The sequence below is a fragment of the Hetaerina americana genome, unplaced genomic scaffold (genome assembly GCF_022747635.1).
Source record: "Hetaerina americana unplaced genomic scaffold, ioHetAmer1.1.p SCAF_7, whole genome shotgun sequence".
Lineage (NCBI taxonomy): Eukaryota > Metazoa > Arthropoda > Insecta > Odonata > Calopterygidae > Hetaerina > Hetaerina americana.
Window position 1 is genome coordinate 23,683,254 of NW_027287316.1, and position 17,475 is coordinate 23,700,728.

Genomic DNA, 17,475 nt, shown 5'->3' on the forward strand with positions numbered 1-17,475 from the left:
CAACTCCTACAACAAACTCCTAGATATGAAGAAATTTTTTTTGCTTTTACAATTCTCATGAGGTAGAACCATGGCTTAACTTCACCGTTTGGAGCTATCATAACTCTTCTCACTGTGAGTCGCAGCACAAGCATAACTTTCAGGATGGCAGGATTTGTGTGAATGCAAGTTTTGATTTTCAAAGTGAATTTGATAGTCCGAAGAGAGAAGAGTCACAATTACTGGCAGTTGAAAGTAAGCAGAGACAGAAGGAAGAATTAGATGTGGTTATATAAGCCCAATTAACACAATAATCGGTGTTTTAATTTCCAGTAACACATTTCTACTTTTGTTTCGAAATACCATGCACAAACAGCCATCAAATGGTCTGTTATCAGACCAAAGTTAGCGGCAATTTACATAAGGGCAGTAACCAAGTATCGCTCCAGCTAGTTTCTCCATTTGGTGATTGATGCTAGGATATCTCTAGGATGTTTACAAAAGAATATTTGTGATTAAGCTATTCTAGCAAAAGCATAGGAAGAGTATAAGTTGAAAAAGGCAATATGCTAGTCAATATTCGTCCCTGAAACATAACATGTGTTATTTTTTAGTCAGCAGATGGTAAGAATAATGAATGGCAGAACCAGCCAGTGTGATAACTCAATATTTTACATACAAGAGATACATAGATACAAAAATGCATGGGCAAATGGCAGGTTTCCACCACTAGGTGTGCCCATTAAGAAAACAAAGCGTGAAATCGTGCAAATGGGAAGGTTCAAAACATTTACAAGTGCATATTAAACATGATGAGAACATTTTCACACTTCCCTAAAAAACAGAGTCTGATATGTGCATTAGTACAGGCAATATTCACAAATCTAGTAGTGCAAATAGCAATTTTAAAGGATATTTTGGAATCACATAAAACTATACAGCATAATATTGGTCATTTTAATCTTAAATTTCACAGATTTCAGATATACTAAGGGTTTATATTGCACCAATATATGCAGTAATGGGAAATTGAACAATAATATTTCATTGCTAATAAGTTAACATCTACACAGTAACCTAAGAATACATTAAAACATATATTCATACAGAAGTTTTATCCCCAGACAGATAAACCAAGAAGAATAAATTAAAGTGAACTATTAATGTTCAGAACTTCACTATTGAATTTATACTGCTGCAATTAATGATAATTGAAACCATTTTAATTATCAGATGCTTTCTTTTTGTATAGCAGTTACGCTTTTATGAATTTTTATTAAGTATTTGTGCCCAGCTTACTTGGTAAAGACATAAGATAAACATATCTACACGATCTACACGAAACAGTTGAGTATTTAATAATTTTGTTTTCTTTAAATAAAAATTTGATTCATGTTGTTTTCAAACAGTTCAATTCATTTGTCATGATATTAGGATAGTATAATAATTGCAGTAAATAGTGTAAGTATTACTTGTGAATCCTAATGTTATTTGGTTTCACATGCAGAGCATTAATCTGACAAAATCTACACAGTACATCAAACTCATCATAAAATTTGTTTAGCAAATGTCTTCCCTTCAGATTTGTATGGTAAAGATCACTTAACTCACTCAACTCAACTTCGGTGCATCAGATTGACTTTATGAAGGCTGAGAGACACCTACAAAAAAGAAGCTATTAATGTGTACTAACAAAAAGCTAGTAAAATCTTTCCTGATGGAACTCTAGTTAAATGAAGTCCACATGGTAATCCAGTCGCATGCAATAGAACATTTTGACTTTGAAGCTAGAAAAAGGCTCCTGTATTGAAGACAACCTTCGTTATGTTCCCCAAACCATACATTAGTATGTGTCCATGATCACAACAAAATTGTTCCTTATCATAATCCCGTAAAGTTAACAATGTCAGCCACCTAGGTACCTAATTACCTGTCATGTGAATAACCATTACACTTGACAGTTGACTACATCATCTTTACTCATTGAAAGCCATAATGAAAAAAATTAAATGCTGAACATGATAAGTGCAATGGCTACCTTATATTAAACGTTAGTAGTCATTATTTAAATATCCAATGTTCATGAGCAGAACTTAAAGTCCTCTTTTCTTTTGTTGAGATGGGAAAATGCATATTTCATATCATAAGTTGAGGTCATGATTATGTCTTTGATGCCAAAAGGGAGACTATATACCTCTTGGCATTTCAATTGAAAATGGATTGGCATTCTGATGTAGACAAAGACAAAAGGCATTCTTATCTAGACATAAGATCTAGATTATGGACAAAAATGATAATAAATCCTAAGAGTCTAAAAAGTATAGTAATAATTCCCATTATCAAATCCCCATAAATATTATAACTCTTCATCACCCTATTACTAGGATATACTTTATTAAGGTATTGGACAGTAAAAGATACTCACAAACTTCATATTATCCCCTTAAGCATCCAGTGTATTCACAACTAACTGATTAAAATTAATATGTGAATCAAGAAAAATTATAATGTTCAAATTATTAGCATTTAATCCTAGGCATTTGCCATCATATGAATTACCAAAGTAACAAAGTACTGATGGTGGCTTTTATTTTGCAGTAAGACTAAATTCATTCGCTTCTAATGCTTCCATCAATAAAAATTAAGGTACCTCTCTTGCCAAAGTATCGAATGAGTTACATAATTTTGTTACCCTGTGTAAGTTTTTGAGAGCATGACATTATATATTTCCAAGCAGTGACTTCAATTTTCAAAAGAACCCACCTTATGCACAACTGTAAGTTTTCAACCCACAACTCAATTGCCTAATTCCTACATGAAAAGTATTTATCATACTTTTTCTCTTTGCTAATTATTAATTGAAATGCATCTCTCACATTTACTTTTAGCATCACCATTCATAATTTTAGAGTGTAGGCGGATGTTTCTGTAGCTTAAACGACTAAAGACCTCAGTTACACATTGACAGATCCGGATTCGAATCTTGGTCAACGTGAATGATTTTTAAACTTTGAAATTGTTACATTATTAGCATCATTGAATTATACAGATATAAAAAATGTAATCCATACATTATTTCATACTGTTCAAAAAGAAATTAATCATGAATTCAAATTCTGTTCAAAAGAAATGACAAACAAATGAAAATCTTCCAGCATCACAATAGTGCATGAAAAATGTCAAAAATTTGAGCCTGAAATCACTTCGCCCTGTGTAAAATCTCCATGTTTCATAAATCTAATGTGTTGCACCATTTCTTTATAGTACTGAGTCAAAAATATTAACATGAAAAAGTGCGAAACCATATATATTTGACAATGGAAACCTAAATTCTGTGGGCTAGTGTTGTCTTGAAAATCTATGTTTCAGTTAAAAAGTAAATGAATTTGAGCCACTTTATTTATGCTCCTCCACATTCAATTACTATGAAACCACTTGCAGCTTATCCAAACAAGGTAAAAGTGAATTTATTATGCACAACTTAATATATTATGGGGAACAGAAGCAATACCAAGTATTTATATTTATAGAGTTTAACTATCATGAAGAGTAAAGTGAAAAAACATCAATTTCAAAGTGATAAAAAAATTTACCAGGAAAAATAACAGTATTGCATAAGAAAGCTAGCATAATCTTTAGGAATATATTCTATTGTTTCAGGCTTCACTTCGTGGAAGTAATTAATATCCATTACTAAAAAAGAAAGAAAGACTCGTACTTTTCCACAGATTTCCACAAATCTGTGGAAAAGTACGAGTCTTTCTTTCTTTTTTAGTAATGGATAATCTTTAGGGACTTGGGGCCTTCTGGAGACTATTGAAAGAAAGACAGCAAGCAATACTACTGTGGGAGACATTCCTTGTCTACAGTGCCTTCTGTCTATATTTAGATTACAGAAAAGTTACTTTATTTTAATAATCGCAATTTAAAACTACAGAGTAAGCTCACTACGAAAGAAAACTTGATTCACTAAGTTCACGTTCATTGGAATGTGACAAGAGCAGAGATGGCAAACTGCCTATAGATCCATCAGCCTTGAGCTGTACCATATCTTCCCCCCTAAATAAACCAATACTTGGGTCATAATTTGTGATGAAAAACCATCAATGAACAGCTTAAATTCAAGCTACATTTGTTTTCACATCTCAGTGCTGGGTAATATATCATAAAAGCACACTATACACATAATTTAATAATGTAATTAAATTAATTGAGATATGTCTGCTCAAATGAGTGATGGCCTGAAGTGTAACTCATCTGCCGAGCAGCATAAAATGGCTTGTGGTTGATTAAACGAGAGGCGATTGAAAAGTGAAAGAACTCCTATTGAAAGAGCAGTGTCACCATGAATTTGTTTTACTCCACATATGTAGTAAAGACCCAGTCCCTAACTTAAAATACTATGTTCCACTCAACACTCATAAATGTAGCTCAAGCACGCATGCTTAAAATACTTCAGTATTAAACATACGAAATTAGTGGTCTGACAATGAAGTGAAGAAATTTCACCTGCAAATTAATGAATCTTGTGGGACAAAGAAATTAAAAAAAAAATGAAACACTTTCTATTTTTACTTTGTACAAAAATCAGTTTACTTGACAGGAATCTTACCTTTCAAATAATAATTACTTTTATACTAATTCCAAAGAAACTGTGGAAGATGCCACAACAGTAACTTTTAACTGAGTCATCCGCTAATGTGCATTTCAATGCAACAATGTAAACAGCCTAAATGTTGAAAAGTTGGCTTTAACCTCATGGACTGTGGCACGTCCCGCATGACTACCAATGCCTGTGACATTGTATGTACATTATTTCACCACAACATCTTGTTCCTTTAAACCCCCCAAAATTTCAGAGTTTAAGAGGACGCCTGGATAGCTTAACTGGCTAAAGCACTTGACTGGACATTGAGGGATCCAGGTTCGAATCCCGGTCAAGGCGAATGATTTTTACACTCTGAAATTGTTGCATTTTATACTAATGTCTATATACTACCTTGATCAAAAATTTCCCGGAATTTATTCAGAAAATTAAAAATACAAGTTTATTCATCTAAATCTATATTGTCCCCTTCAAAGTAATCCCCATCGACTGCAACACACTTATGCCAGCGCTTGATCCAATCCTCGAAACATTTTTTATATTCGGTTTTCGGTATGTCCATCAGTGTTTCCTGCGATTTTTCCATTACTTCCTCTCGGCTGCTAAAACGCGTTCCCCGTAATGGTTTTTTAACTCGATTGAACAGAAAGAAGTCACAGGGAGCCAAATCAGGTGAATTCGGTGGCTGTTGGATGGTATTTGTTGCATTTTTCGTCAAAAAATTACGAATAATGATAGCACTGTGCGACGGTGCGTTATCATGGTGCAAAATCCACGAGTTTTCTGCCCACATTTCTGGTCTCTTTCGGCGAATTGCTTCACGCAAACTTCTCATAACGCCCAAATAATACTCTTTGTTTACTGTCTGGCCTTCTGGCAAAAATTCATGATGCACTACACCGTTGTAATCCATGAAAACCGTCAGCATTGCCTTCTTTTTTGACTGAAAACGACGTGGTTTTTTTGGTCTCGGCTCATTTGGTGAACGCCATTCACTTGCCTGATGTCTGGATTGCGTGTCGTACTCATAAACCCACGTCTCGTCTCCAGTAATGATCCTTTTGATGAATGTGGGATCGGATTCAGCCTCGCAAATCATGTCTTTTGCGACGTCAACACGGTCTCTTTTTTGCATGAAATTGAGGTCTTTTGGCACCAACTTTGCTGCTTCTCGACGGAAACCCAAATCATTAACCACAATGTCTTGGGCGGATCCATAGGCAATGTTCAAGTCCTCCGCTATTTCTCTGATGGTTAATTTTCGGTTATTGACCAACATTTCTTTTACTTTATCAATTTTTTCACCGACTTTCGATGTCGATGGTCTGCCACTGCGTTCATCATCTTCGATTGACTCACGACCACTTCTGAACCGCTTGTGCCACTGGTAAACGACCGTTTTTTTTAGAGAATCGTTGCCGAAACACTTTTCCAACATTTCCAACGTCCGTGCGCCACTAAATCCGTTTTTTACGCAAAATTTAATACAAGTTCGTTGTTGCAAATTTAAATCCATTTCTGAAATTGTAAAAAATCGCCAACACACACAGAGATAGATGTACTCTTGGCTACGTAACTTTTGCAAATGTCAAGTTATGACACTAAGATTTAAAGGGAATATCAACAACAGATGTACCAATTTAACAAAAAAAACAGAACTCAAATCGGAACGATGGGAGCGCCACACGGTGGTTATTCCGGGAACTTTTTGATCAAGGTAGTACATACAGACACCTAACTGTCATAAATACATCTAACAGTCAATCAATTGTGATTTTATATGAATCAACAGTCATTTGCTCTTGAAATTCTAAACTCTCCCCAATTTAAGGGATAACTCAACTTAAGGATTTAAAAACTATATATTCATGCATAAATAAATGGAGGTTCCGCTGTGTTTACATGTATGTGGCTGGATGTCATAAAATTTTAACTCTTTCTTCAGTCTACATTCTTTCATGTGGTTTCTATGAAAAACATTATCCTCAGCTTTTACTCGCTAATGCTAATATTTATAACTATCACACCCTAGGTAAAAATGACATCCACTGCAAACAGTTTTCATATATACTATGCCTTAAAGGGTAACATCACTCAGCACCTTTTATACTTAAAAATAATCTTCTACATATCTAGTCCATTTCACCTATATTAATATTTACAAGAAAATTATAACTAATTCTGGAGAGCAAAGCTATTATCATTAATTTGAAATTTTATAAGATAATTTATAATATATTTATTTCTGTTTTGTAATGTCTATATGTATGTTCAATAATACCTATTGTTATGTGAACCTATGGAATGGATATAAAATATTATTCTTATTAGTAGTAAGTTTTAACGCCCTCACTCTTAGAAAGTATTTCATTTCATGGTATCTTATACATAATCATACATTACACTCTCTCCTTACACGACATATAATTCCTAATGAACTATTTAACCATGTAAATGAAAATACAATTTTAATGAACTCAGAATTATCTACAGGACCAACTGAGTTGAATGAGCAAATAAATACTAATCAGGTGTAACCTCGGGACTAGTACAGATGAAATGCACTCAGAATATACACACTGAATCCACAATACATCTTATCAAGTTGATAAAAAAAAATAAGAAAAACAGGCATGAAATATCCGAAGAAGGCATTTCAATACTCAGTTACATTTCAACAAATTTCAGCTGTAATAAAAAGATACGCTTATTCATTATGAGGCATACACTAAAGTGTTTACTTACATGTGATAAATTTTTAATGAGTTGCTTTCGAGCACTTTATTTCCACAATTAAAATGTTAATCTTGTATATTTCTTTATTTTCATGTTCCATCCATTGCTGAAAAAGTATAATTCAGCAAAGAAAGTGAAAATGATCCCAACAGAAAAACTTTTCAAAAATTCCAGATCCAGAATTGGTCAACCAACCTTTCTTAGCAAGAACAATTTCCATACCATTTTCTTAAGATGCAAACTCCACTGAGGTTGTGAAAACAGGTTAATGCAGAGTACTTTTCAACCATTTTCGGTTTATGGACCACTTGAAGGAAAGATAAAGAGTTCTTTCTTTTACTGTCAAGCATGCATGTGGAAGCATTCATCCATGCTTCCTTCATAAAAATTTTACTATACAGATCAAGCCCAATGAAAGCATAACTCGCTTAAGCTGATGACAGCTTAAATATCTGGCACACCAAAATTCACCAAGTCATCCTTTATAGAGTAACCACCATAGATGCAATATGCCAAACAACAGTTCTCATAGCATATTAATTTTAAGAGTACATATTTCCAGTGAAAAGAGCTTGAAAAGAGAGACTCGAGTGCATAACTAATGGTCCATTAACCACGGCTGAGAACCTCTGATTTCTCAACATATTAAATACATCTTTCCTTTAAATGAAGATATTGATGGCCTGAAAACATTTTAGCATTCTATCCAAGAAGGAAAGAACAGAAAATCTTACCCATTGCTTCGAGAACCAGCATCACTTTCTGTTTGTCTGTTCGAAGCAGGGGTAGAGGCATTTGTTCGTACTTGGATATCTGAAAATAGGTCAGCTGGTGGTGCCGCTGGTATTCCTCCCCCACCCTCTCCTGTCTCACCTACACGTAGCATTGTAAGGGCCTTTTTCCTCTCTTCAATCATCCTTTGAGCATTTGCCATCATTTCCTTGATCTGTTTTGATTAGGAGAGAAAAATAACAATTAGACTTACATCCATTCATTTACCACACAGGCAAACATTTGTCCCACTATTCGTGCCAGACAAAATCTAGCAATGGCAATATTGAATACATCAGGAAAGAAAGGCACATTAATGATTAAACAAATAAATTTATGAAATTCAAAGGTTTTTACCAAGGTGTTATGTAATCATGCTACAAAATTTAAATTTAAAACCAAAGCATGTGCGGATGAGATGCTTGATACAAATAGCATTGGTTCTTAAGGCTTAGTTTTCAATGCTCATTTTTCATAGATACACTTTGATCAACAAAAAACCTTTTTTACAAGGAATTTAAGGGATGATGCTGTGCAGCAGCGAAACCATGGCTATGCGTTAATAAACAGGGAATTGCGGAATTGCAGAGTTTTTCACCATTCCTTGCAATAAGGAGAAATTATACATTGTTAAGCCTGAGCCAGTGCCCTACACAGAGACTTTTTTATTTGCCAAATTATTTTCTAATTTTGAGTAACATACTTGCAGACTAAAATTGAACTCTGGTGAACTTGACAGTATGAATAAGTAGTTCAATAAAATGTGAGAAATGTGTATTCCTCTAAATATCTGAGAACTGAAACAAGGCATGTGAAAAGCAAAAGCATTGCCAAAGCAAGCTTTAGCAATGGCATTAAAAAAGTGTGGCAATCGGATAAAATATATAACTTGAAGTAATGCAGTCAAGGTAACCATTCTCAAGATACTGGATGCAGAGGTTTTCCTATTAATGAATTTGGAAGAGCTAAAGAAACTTTGAAGGGTGTATGCTACTGTTTCACCTATGCTCAACGTGGTATCTTAACATCAAAGTTGAAATGGCAATCTTGGTGTAACCTTCGACCAAAATAACCTACATGATGAAACCTGGCACCATGCCGTCTCTATAGTCTACACAAAGTGGAACCCTTCATACAAATCAAACAAACTGTTTCTGCATATTACAGTGACAGACTCTAATGTGGAGTATACTATTGTTCAAAATAAAAAAAAATTATTTTGAACATGTCTGATCTGAAAAACAAATGGGATACGGTCAAAATGTGTACCTTTTAATTTTGATATAGATGCCCAGGAAAAATATGAAAGGCAAGTACAGAAAACACTAAGATTTACGCAAGATAAAAGATCATAAGAAGCCATTTTCAGGTCATAAGTTCACTAGTGATGAAGTGGTATAAGGATTTATGGAAGCAGAAACTTGCCCAATGCATCAAATAAACTTCACGGCAAAGAGTAGTACATTAAGACATCACATACAGCCAATCAGGTTGACAGAGATTAAAGGTCCTTAAGAATATTGGGGATAATACTACATGGAGCCAAATTTGTCAATTTGGCCCAAACAGACCGTATTTTCCTGAATTCAGACTGCCCCTTACCCCATTTAGCCAGAAATAAAGAAGGCTTACTTCATTACTAACACATCAAGTACCAGTATATTTGCAATCATAAGTTTTTTAGGTATTCTCATAGCAAGATCAGTCAAGTGGACATAATAAAATTCTGTAAAATTCATTGCATTGTAACATAATATGTAGGTACAACTTGGACCGACAGATTATCCAAAATATATATGTATGTATATACATATTACAGATGCCCAACTTCACTTTAATTAATCTCACATCCCCATGCAATGACAATATGCCTAAGGGTGTAAAAATGAGACGACAAATTATGAACTACCCCTTTTAGACCACCACAATAATAAACCTTAAGGTTGGTTTAATTGGTGAGTGTTAGAGTTCACTACAATAACACCAAGCACAATGGCATGTGGAATTCACACATCAGGGTAGGGGGGTCAGTTCCTTTCCTTGTACCCCCTGTGGTTTCCCAGGAAGACCTGGTGTCCAAAAAACCACGAATCTTGGATGAAGCTTAGGGAGCCCAAAGATGTCACCTGGAATCTAACCCAGGTCCTCCAGTCAGTGACCCAGCATTCTATTTACTGGATTACCATGCCCATACCCTACACTTAGTAGCATGTCGCAAAATCAAACAAACCTGAAGAGCTGTCAACTGTCCAGGGCTGGGTTGACCAACGGGAGGAAGTGTAGCAGATGCATCATCATCAGATGTTTTTGCACGCTTCTCTTCCTTGGGCACTGAGTTGGGGGTACCACCGGAGTCTTCCATCTGTAAGTGTATACAGTTTAAATGGGTCGGAGGTAAAAATTAAGTAAAAATATCACAAAACTAGAATCTTATAATATTCTTCTATTAATTTAATAGATACATAATTCATTAATCTTACCTATGAAACGAGACACTATTTTGGCCTTTCCATACAGAATGAAATGAATAAAATTGATACTGATGTTGTGCTCTATATTGTTGCAATTTAAGCTTATCAATCACTTCCAATAGCTTCACAACAAAAACATGAAATATTAATTGCTATTTTAGTCATTGTATAAATCACTAAAAGTTATTGATAGAATGTGTAGATGGAAGAAACATTAAATAAGAGGAATTGGAAACAAAGGGATATTAAAGGACAATGCAGGTTGGTGTAACATGGAATAAGGAATAAAATAGTATAATATTCCATGTATTAAATTTATGGCTAGGGAACAAAGTTAGGATTCCAGCTATTGTTAAAAACTGCATTTTCACGAAAAAGCATTGCAAACTTAAATGTAAATTCACTTATATAAGTTAGTGGGTTTAGAAACTTGTTGCGGCACGCACCACCAATGCTTATCCTCTTAGATAAACATTTCCTGTTTAAGCTGCAAGAAGGAAGTATCACAATGATATAAAATCTACTTTTCCATCAACGCCCTTTCCCTTGATGATTAGAGATTTATACTCAATTAACTCTTCTAAGGATTTTTCACAGAGGTCACCAATTTAAAAACTGAACTCACTTCTTTAAATTAGGGCTTTCATCCACTAAGCACCATCATTGTTGATTTAAACCAGCAAATGTGGTATCTCTTTTCAGTGAAGGAAGAATAGAGAGTATAGGCCGTAATCACAGTTACAGCAGAAAGAGAAATAGCAGAAGTATGGGGTTGTAGCAGGTAGGGTGGGAACTATTTCAAATGAGTATCGTTTAACACTTTACCATGCCTTCTTTCAATGTCATTTGAATTATGGTGTTGAGTTATGGGGTCATTCCCCTCATGTTAAACAAATTTTGCTACTGCAAAAGAGAGCTATTCGCTCTCTTGCTAATATACCACCACGTGATTCCTGCAAACCTTTTTTTATTAGGTATAGAATCATGACTGTATTTTGTTTGTATATCTTTAAGGCTCTGATTCATGTGAAAGTTAATCTAGAAACTTACCAATTAAGATCCAACCTCCATAAATATTCCACAAGAGGTAAATCGAATCTAAATACTACTTATTGTAGATGTCATTAACTTACAACACATTTCACAATATGAACATACGACTGTATAACTATCTGCCTACTCAGTTGAAATCAGATGGTATCCAGAGTTTCAAGAATAGGGTGTATACCTGGTTACTTGCTCACCCACTATACTCATTGGATGAATTCTTTTGTGACAATTTTCATCACATTTAAGAAAGTATGTTTATATGTTAAATAATACTTATATTAACGACATTTAATATGGTTGTACCATTTTTAAAATGAATAAAGTATTATTATTATTATAGTTCTAGAACCCATTTGCAAGTGACCTGGAGCAGTACCAAACTTGGCAGTAAGGTAAAGATTAAATTCTCATGGGCTCTCCGCTTGAAATAATAATAAGGCATTTATTTGTCCGGAGATTTGTCGCACATTCATACATACACAAATATAGGACACATCAGTGTCTATCTGTCACTATACACTAAATATAATAAATTATCATAAAATACATCCACTGAAGGAATTTATACCATAGGAATTATGCTTAACTTCGGCCCTCATTGAAATATTAATGTGGTCTAACTGGGGATGGCTATAGTTCAAGTGATAATGAAGGGTCAGAGGAATTTCGATTTATACTGTAACTACCAACACTTGATCAAAGCAAAATACGTCACCTCACTTCCTTCCCGAGTCCTTTTCTTTGAGGAACGACTTTGTGAAGATGAAGATGAGTTTTGCTGTGGTTGAGTTGGCACAGTTATGCCTCTCGTTTCTTCAATCATGTCAAAAATCTTGTCCGTCAATTTTGATGCTTTTTGATTATCCAGCAAGGAGGCCAACTTATCTGAAAATCAAATATTATTACACGAGGATTACTATTAAGGAACATCAAAAGTTTAAGTGGCTAAGAGACATTCTTATCCACTGGAATCAGTCAACAACTAGGAAAATCATCATGATTTCAGGCACACATCTTCTATGAAAAAGAAAATTTTTGGGACACAAAAGAATGTATAATGAAAGAGGATAAAGATATTTTTTTAAATTTAAACTGCACAAGTTACTCTTTTGTTCTGGTAGCTTAAACTGAACCAGAGAAACTCCCAAGGCATTGAAACTGCTTTCCAGCTGATACTTAGGGCTTAAAATTAATACAAGAAACATTATAAGGGGGTCATCTATTACTACTGTAATAAACAGAAAAATATCCCTAGCTACATATCTACTAATACCAATTACACAATCAATTCTGAACTAGTTGTAATAAACACATTATTATGTAAATAACGTAGTATTTTGGGAGTTACAGATAATTATTAAGTATAAAACACATTGGCACCGATGCTAAATGAATGGTTCTTGGCGAACAAAGCCTCTAAAAATCTAAATTAGGGGATTTACATATTGAAACTGTTTATGGCACAAGCTAACATACCGGTGGTCTTTATCCTGTCGTAGCCAGAAACAAGGCAGTTAATTGCAGCAGTTACAAGCGATGGCTCATTGAATCCTAAAAATTTCTGCACAGTTTTGTCTAGAGATGGTTTCATCTCCTCAATGTCCTTCCTGGACAAATACGTGGTCATCTTGAATCCTTGATCTTCAGCCTAGAAGTGAGATATTATCTTTTGAAATACAAAACAGCGGCCATGCCGACATTCTCACCGCAACATAAAACCAATAAATAATATCTCTCAAACTGCTTTCACGTATTGTACATAAAACGGCAGAGCCAACCTTACTGCCTCGATCCACAGATTTCACCTCAACCAGGGTTTAAAAAGGGTAAATGCCGTTTGCTTAAATTACCATCAGACCAGAAAATACACTTAAAATACAAACCAAAAGAAACTATGATCGAAACGGTACATACGAAAATATAACTCATCAACGAAGTTAGTGCGGATCACGATGCTTTCCCTGATGTGTTATGATCGATTCACCTCGATACGATCTATCGAATACAACGAAAGTTTAGCGGCAATTTTTCAATATATATTAATTTCGGTAGTATGGTGGTGTGAATCACAGTACTTTATGAGTTTAATTTAGTATTTTGGTCATGGCAATAATTCAAGAAACTAGCGAGTAAAGAATAAAATATCATATGCAAAAATATTGTCAATGATAAAAAGGAATAGGATGGAAAAGAGAAATAGGAAAAAATAAGATGATCATTTCTGGTTGGTAAGCCATAGTATTTAGCGGAATCAATAGACCATTTTACAGAGACATCATGAGACTCAACGTGTGATTTTTGGGTACTTTATCAGAAAGGAACCAAACTGGCCTTCCTGCAATAATTTGTAGAGTTGGCATTATGTGAACCCAATCTGTTATATCAACCATTCGGTTGATTTCCTTGCCTTACCTTTGTTTTCCCTATATAGTATACTTGTTCATTTACTCATACTATCGTCTGCTGCCATTAAAATATCAACCATCTCCCTCCCTCTTAGTTAATTCTCTTTAGTATGATTCTCCCTTATCTCTTAGTCCTCGCCTATCTTCTACTGTGTCATACATTTGCATTACATTTTTCTATCATTTTCATTTTTCACCCGTCTGTCCATCACTTTTCTTTCTATCACAATTTATTTTTTATCTTTTTCTTGATCTTATAAAAGCTTCCAACCCATGATCACCTTCTTCCCTCAAAAGCAAAATTTCATACCTATATAATGCTGTAATGTCTAAAGGGGTTGCAAATCTTTTCATTGAGTGTTTAGTTATATTCTTCCATAATTTCCCTTCTACATATTTATAAATGCCTTTTTTACTCTTTCGATGCTGCTCCTTACATCATAATTACCAAGGTCACAATCCATATATGCAGAGGCACCTGCATTTGGCATAGTAGAAAGGAAATGATGTTTTAGGAGGGAAGTATGTATGGTAGATGTAGTAGAAGCGGAAAATTTTTCAATAAGGTACATAATAAGTTCAAATGATAGCATAATAATACATGGGAAGGGAAGATAAAAATTGCTACCGAATAGCATTGCACATTTAGTCAATATATAATGGGAGGAGAGTAATGCCATAGTTAATATATATGTTTACTTCCAAAATAACTCATTTGCTAAAGAGAGCTTTCTTGAGTCAATAAGAGTTTGAAGACTGCTTGATTTCTTAAAAAATGATTGTGGTATGTAAGATACATGATAGAAAACGGTATGAAAGTGATGGTATACAATTTTATGTAGCTAAAGGTGATTTCATTCCTGAATTTTATTGCATTGTATTTGTGTTTCAGTGTTATAAAAGGTATTACTGACATTTTCTAAATTACTTTTTGACATAACAACTGAAATCAGAAATGTTTAGATCAGATGTTATATTTCCTACAAGCTTTTTTTGTTAAACTTTCCTTTAATTTTAACCATTTTGCAACATAGTGAATTGAGACCATGAGTTCAGAATCACGCAGTAATTTTACTCATGTAAAATCTTTGATGTCTTCAGTATCTGCAATTTCTCTTGTCCAAAGTTATTTGTCTAATTCATTATATGTTCGTGAATAAACAAAAATGAAAAAGATATGGTGCTTTCTCCACATAGCTACTTAACATGATCTCTTCCTAAGACCTCCACCATGTTAAATCCTGCATAATTAACAAAGTCTGACAATATTTCACTATATAACCAGTGAAGATCCACAGAAGAGTTCACTGCATCATTATGAAGCTAAATTTATTTTTCTTAATCATATTCCCATTAATATGTCTTATCAATTAATTTTTATTATTATTCTTAAAACTTAAAGCATTCAAAACTTCTAGATAAAAAATAAATGGACCTAAGAAGATTTATTTATAGATTTATTGACATCAGATTTGTAAGTGAGGAGTAATATAGCATCAGAATAGGAATGCCGAAAGGGAACTTATTTTAAAATGAAAAATAATACGAGCAACATTAGACATGGATTTAAGGAAGAGAATAAGGACTGTATTTCTGTATCTGGCAGATACATGCACTTAAAGGGATATAGAAAAAGAGGATCAAAGCAATTGAAATCATGTGTTTGTGGAAACATTTTAAGATAATTTGGAAAGATATGCTTAAAAAAGTTCATGGAAAAGAGAATTCTTTCATAGGCCAAAAGAAGAGAAAAACCAACTGAATTGATCTTGTGTTAAGGAGAGATGTCTAGTTAAAATACGTTATTGAGGGTTTGGTCTAAGAAGAATAAAAGTACTGAATGACTTAGAATAGGAATAGACTATGTATATGCAGATAATGTCAGTATGAAGGTGGTAGTGGAGAAGAGATTGGCAAATGATTACTGATTCTGCATAAGAAGCAGGTGACCTATGATGAAAAAAATATATGTACCCTTAATGATGCTAAATTTACTTTTTAGATTTAATGAACTTTCTCTAAAATAATTATTGACCCCGTTGGCTAACACTGTTCCTACCAAAACGGCACACACGGAAAAGTCTGCCAATGTAATTCAGTGACGCCGCCCATTGTCTAATTTCAAATTAAAATGAGCGCCATGCTTCTCGTTACTCTTTTTTCATAAAACTGTCGTAGCGCGCTTTTATGTAGAAATCAATATTGCCGACATTAAAACGTTAGCTTTGGGGTCGTTCGAAAATTTGCGAGAAGTTACATATTATAAGACTTGAGGAGCTTGCGTGATGTCAGTAATATCCAGCTCCTCCTGAAACGAATAAATTCTGTTCAATGCTTCGTATTTGTTTGTATACGTGTCTACCGTGAAAACATGGCGGCCGCAGTAGCAGCCGGGAAGATGAAGACATCTCTTTCAAATCCTTCGGGATGGAAAACATTAATTACCGTCACTGTATTATTATTAGCATGGATATCAGGATTTGCTTCGCGACTCTTTGCTGTCATAAGATTTGAAAGTATTATTCATGAATTTGATCCATGGTGAGTAGCTGTTGAGGACATTTGGTCATTTCCTAGCTTTGCCGTAGGTTATTTCTCTTATCATACCTCCCATCTCCATAAAATTGTTTTCAGATTTCTAATAAGACAATTTAGAATAAAATTTTCACACTTATTTGGTTAGTTGTGTGTTCTAATAATTTTATTTCATTTTGCCTTAATTTTAAGTAACTCCTTTTTTTATTTCCTAACTCACGAAAAATAAAAATCCTATGTAAGTGAAGAAGATCTGTCATTGTAAAAATTTTAACCACCTACTTAACCAAGGTTTGGTTAAGTTTGCAGGGGCGTCTCAATGCGCATTTTAAGAGTTTCAATGTTGGCTTTACACCATAAAAAATGCTTCTTAAGGTCAATGAATGATGGAGTTTTTATTCAATTTAAATTATATTTATTTGTTTACATTTTTAAATACGACTAATATAGTTTAAGGTTTCCATTTTTTTTGCAAGAATATACCAAGAGAAGTGGTGCACTCATTTATGTACAGGATTGAAATAACATTTAATGTACTGATAATGTTATCAAACCCATCATTAATATGCGAAGCGCCTGTGAAAGTAACCGGTTACTTAATTATTATCTCCATCATGTATCAACATTTACCATGTATAATTTGTCGGTTTTGTATAATTTCATAGATTTAATTTCATTTCGTGTGTTTTGCTAATGAGATAGTCAATATGTTTCTCACGATTTTTTTCATTGTATCATCAGGTGTGAAAATATATCTCCATCATGTATCAGCATTTACCATGTATAATTTGTCGGTTTTGTATAATTTCATAGATTTATTTTCATTTCGTTTGTTTTGCTAATGAGATAGTCAACATGTTTCTCACGGTTTTTTTCATTTATCATCAGGTGTGAAAATATATGTCCATCATGTATCAACATT

General features: G+C 33.9%; 2 protein-coding genes across 4 annotated transcripts in view; one reads left to right on the top strand and one right to left on the bottom strand.

Moving 5' to 3' along the window:
- Prp3 (pre-mRNA processing factor 3) overlaps positions 1-13,570 on the bottom strand; it is a 35,545-nt gene extending 21,975 nt beyond the window's left edge. Inside the window, exons 1-5 of one of the 2 annotated variants that reach the window (XM_071595525.1) lie at positions 13,528-13,570; positions 13,090-13,261; positions 12,329-12,498; positions 10,323-10,454; positions 8,056-8,267 (exon numbers count right to left, since the gene is read on the bottom strand). In XM_071595525.1, the coding sequence (XP_071451626.1) occupies positions 8,056-8,267; positions 10,323-10,454; positions 12,329-12,498; positions 13,090-13,261; positions 13,528-13,542 (701 nt within the window). In that variant the 5' untranslated portion in view covers positions 13,543-13,570. The other variant, XM_071595526.1, reaches the window with a different exon arrangement.
- A 2,649-nt stretch (positions 13,571-16,219) lies between these two features.
- Positions 16,220-17,475, top strand: part of Stt3B (catalytic subunit 3B of the oligosaccharyltransferase complex) — a 33,999-nt gene continuing 32,743 nt past the window's right edge. For both annotated transcript variants that reach the window (XR_011702594.1, XM_071594872.1), the window contains exon 1: positions 16,220-16,559. Coding sequence is in view for 1 of the 2 variants with exons in the window: in XM_071594872.1 (XP_071450973.1) it covers positions 16,390-16,559 (170 nt within the window). In the remaining variant the exon portion in view is untranslated. The remainder of the gene's footprint in view (positions 16,560-17,475) is intronic.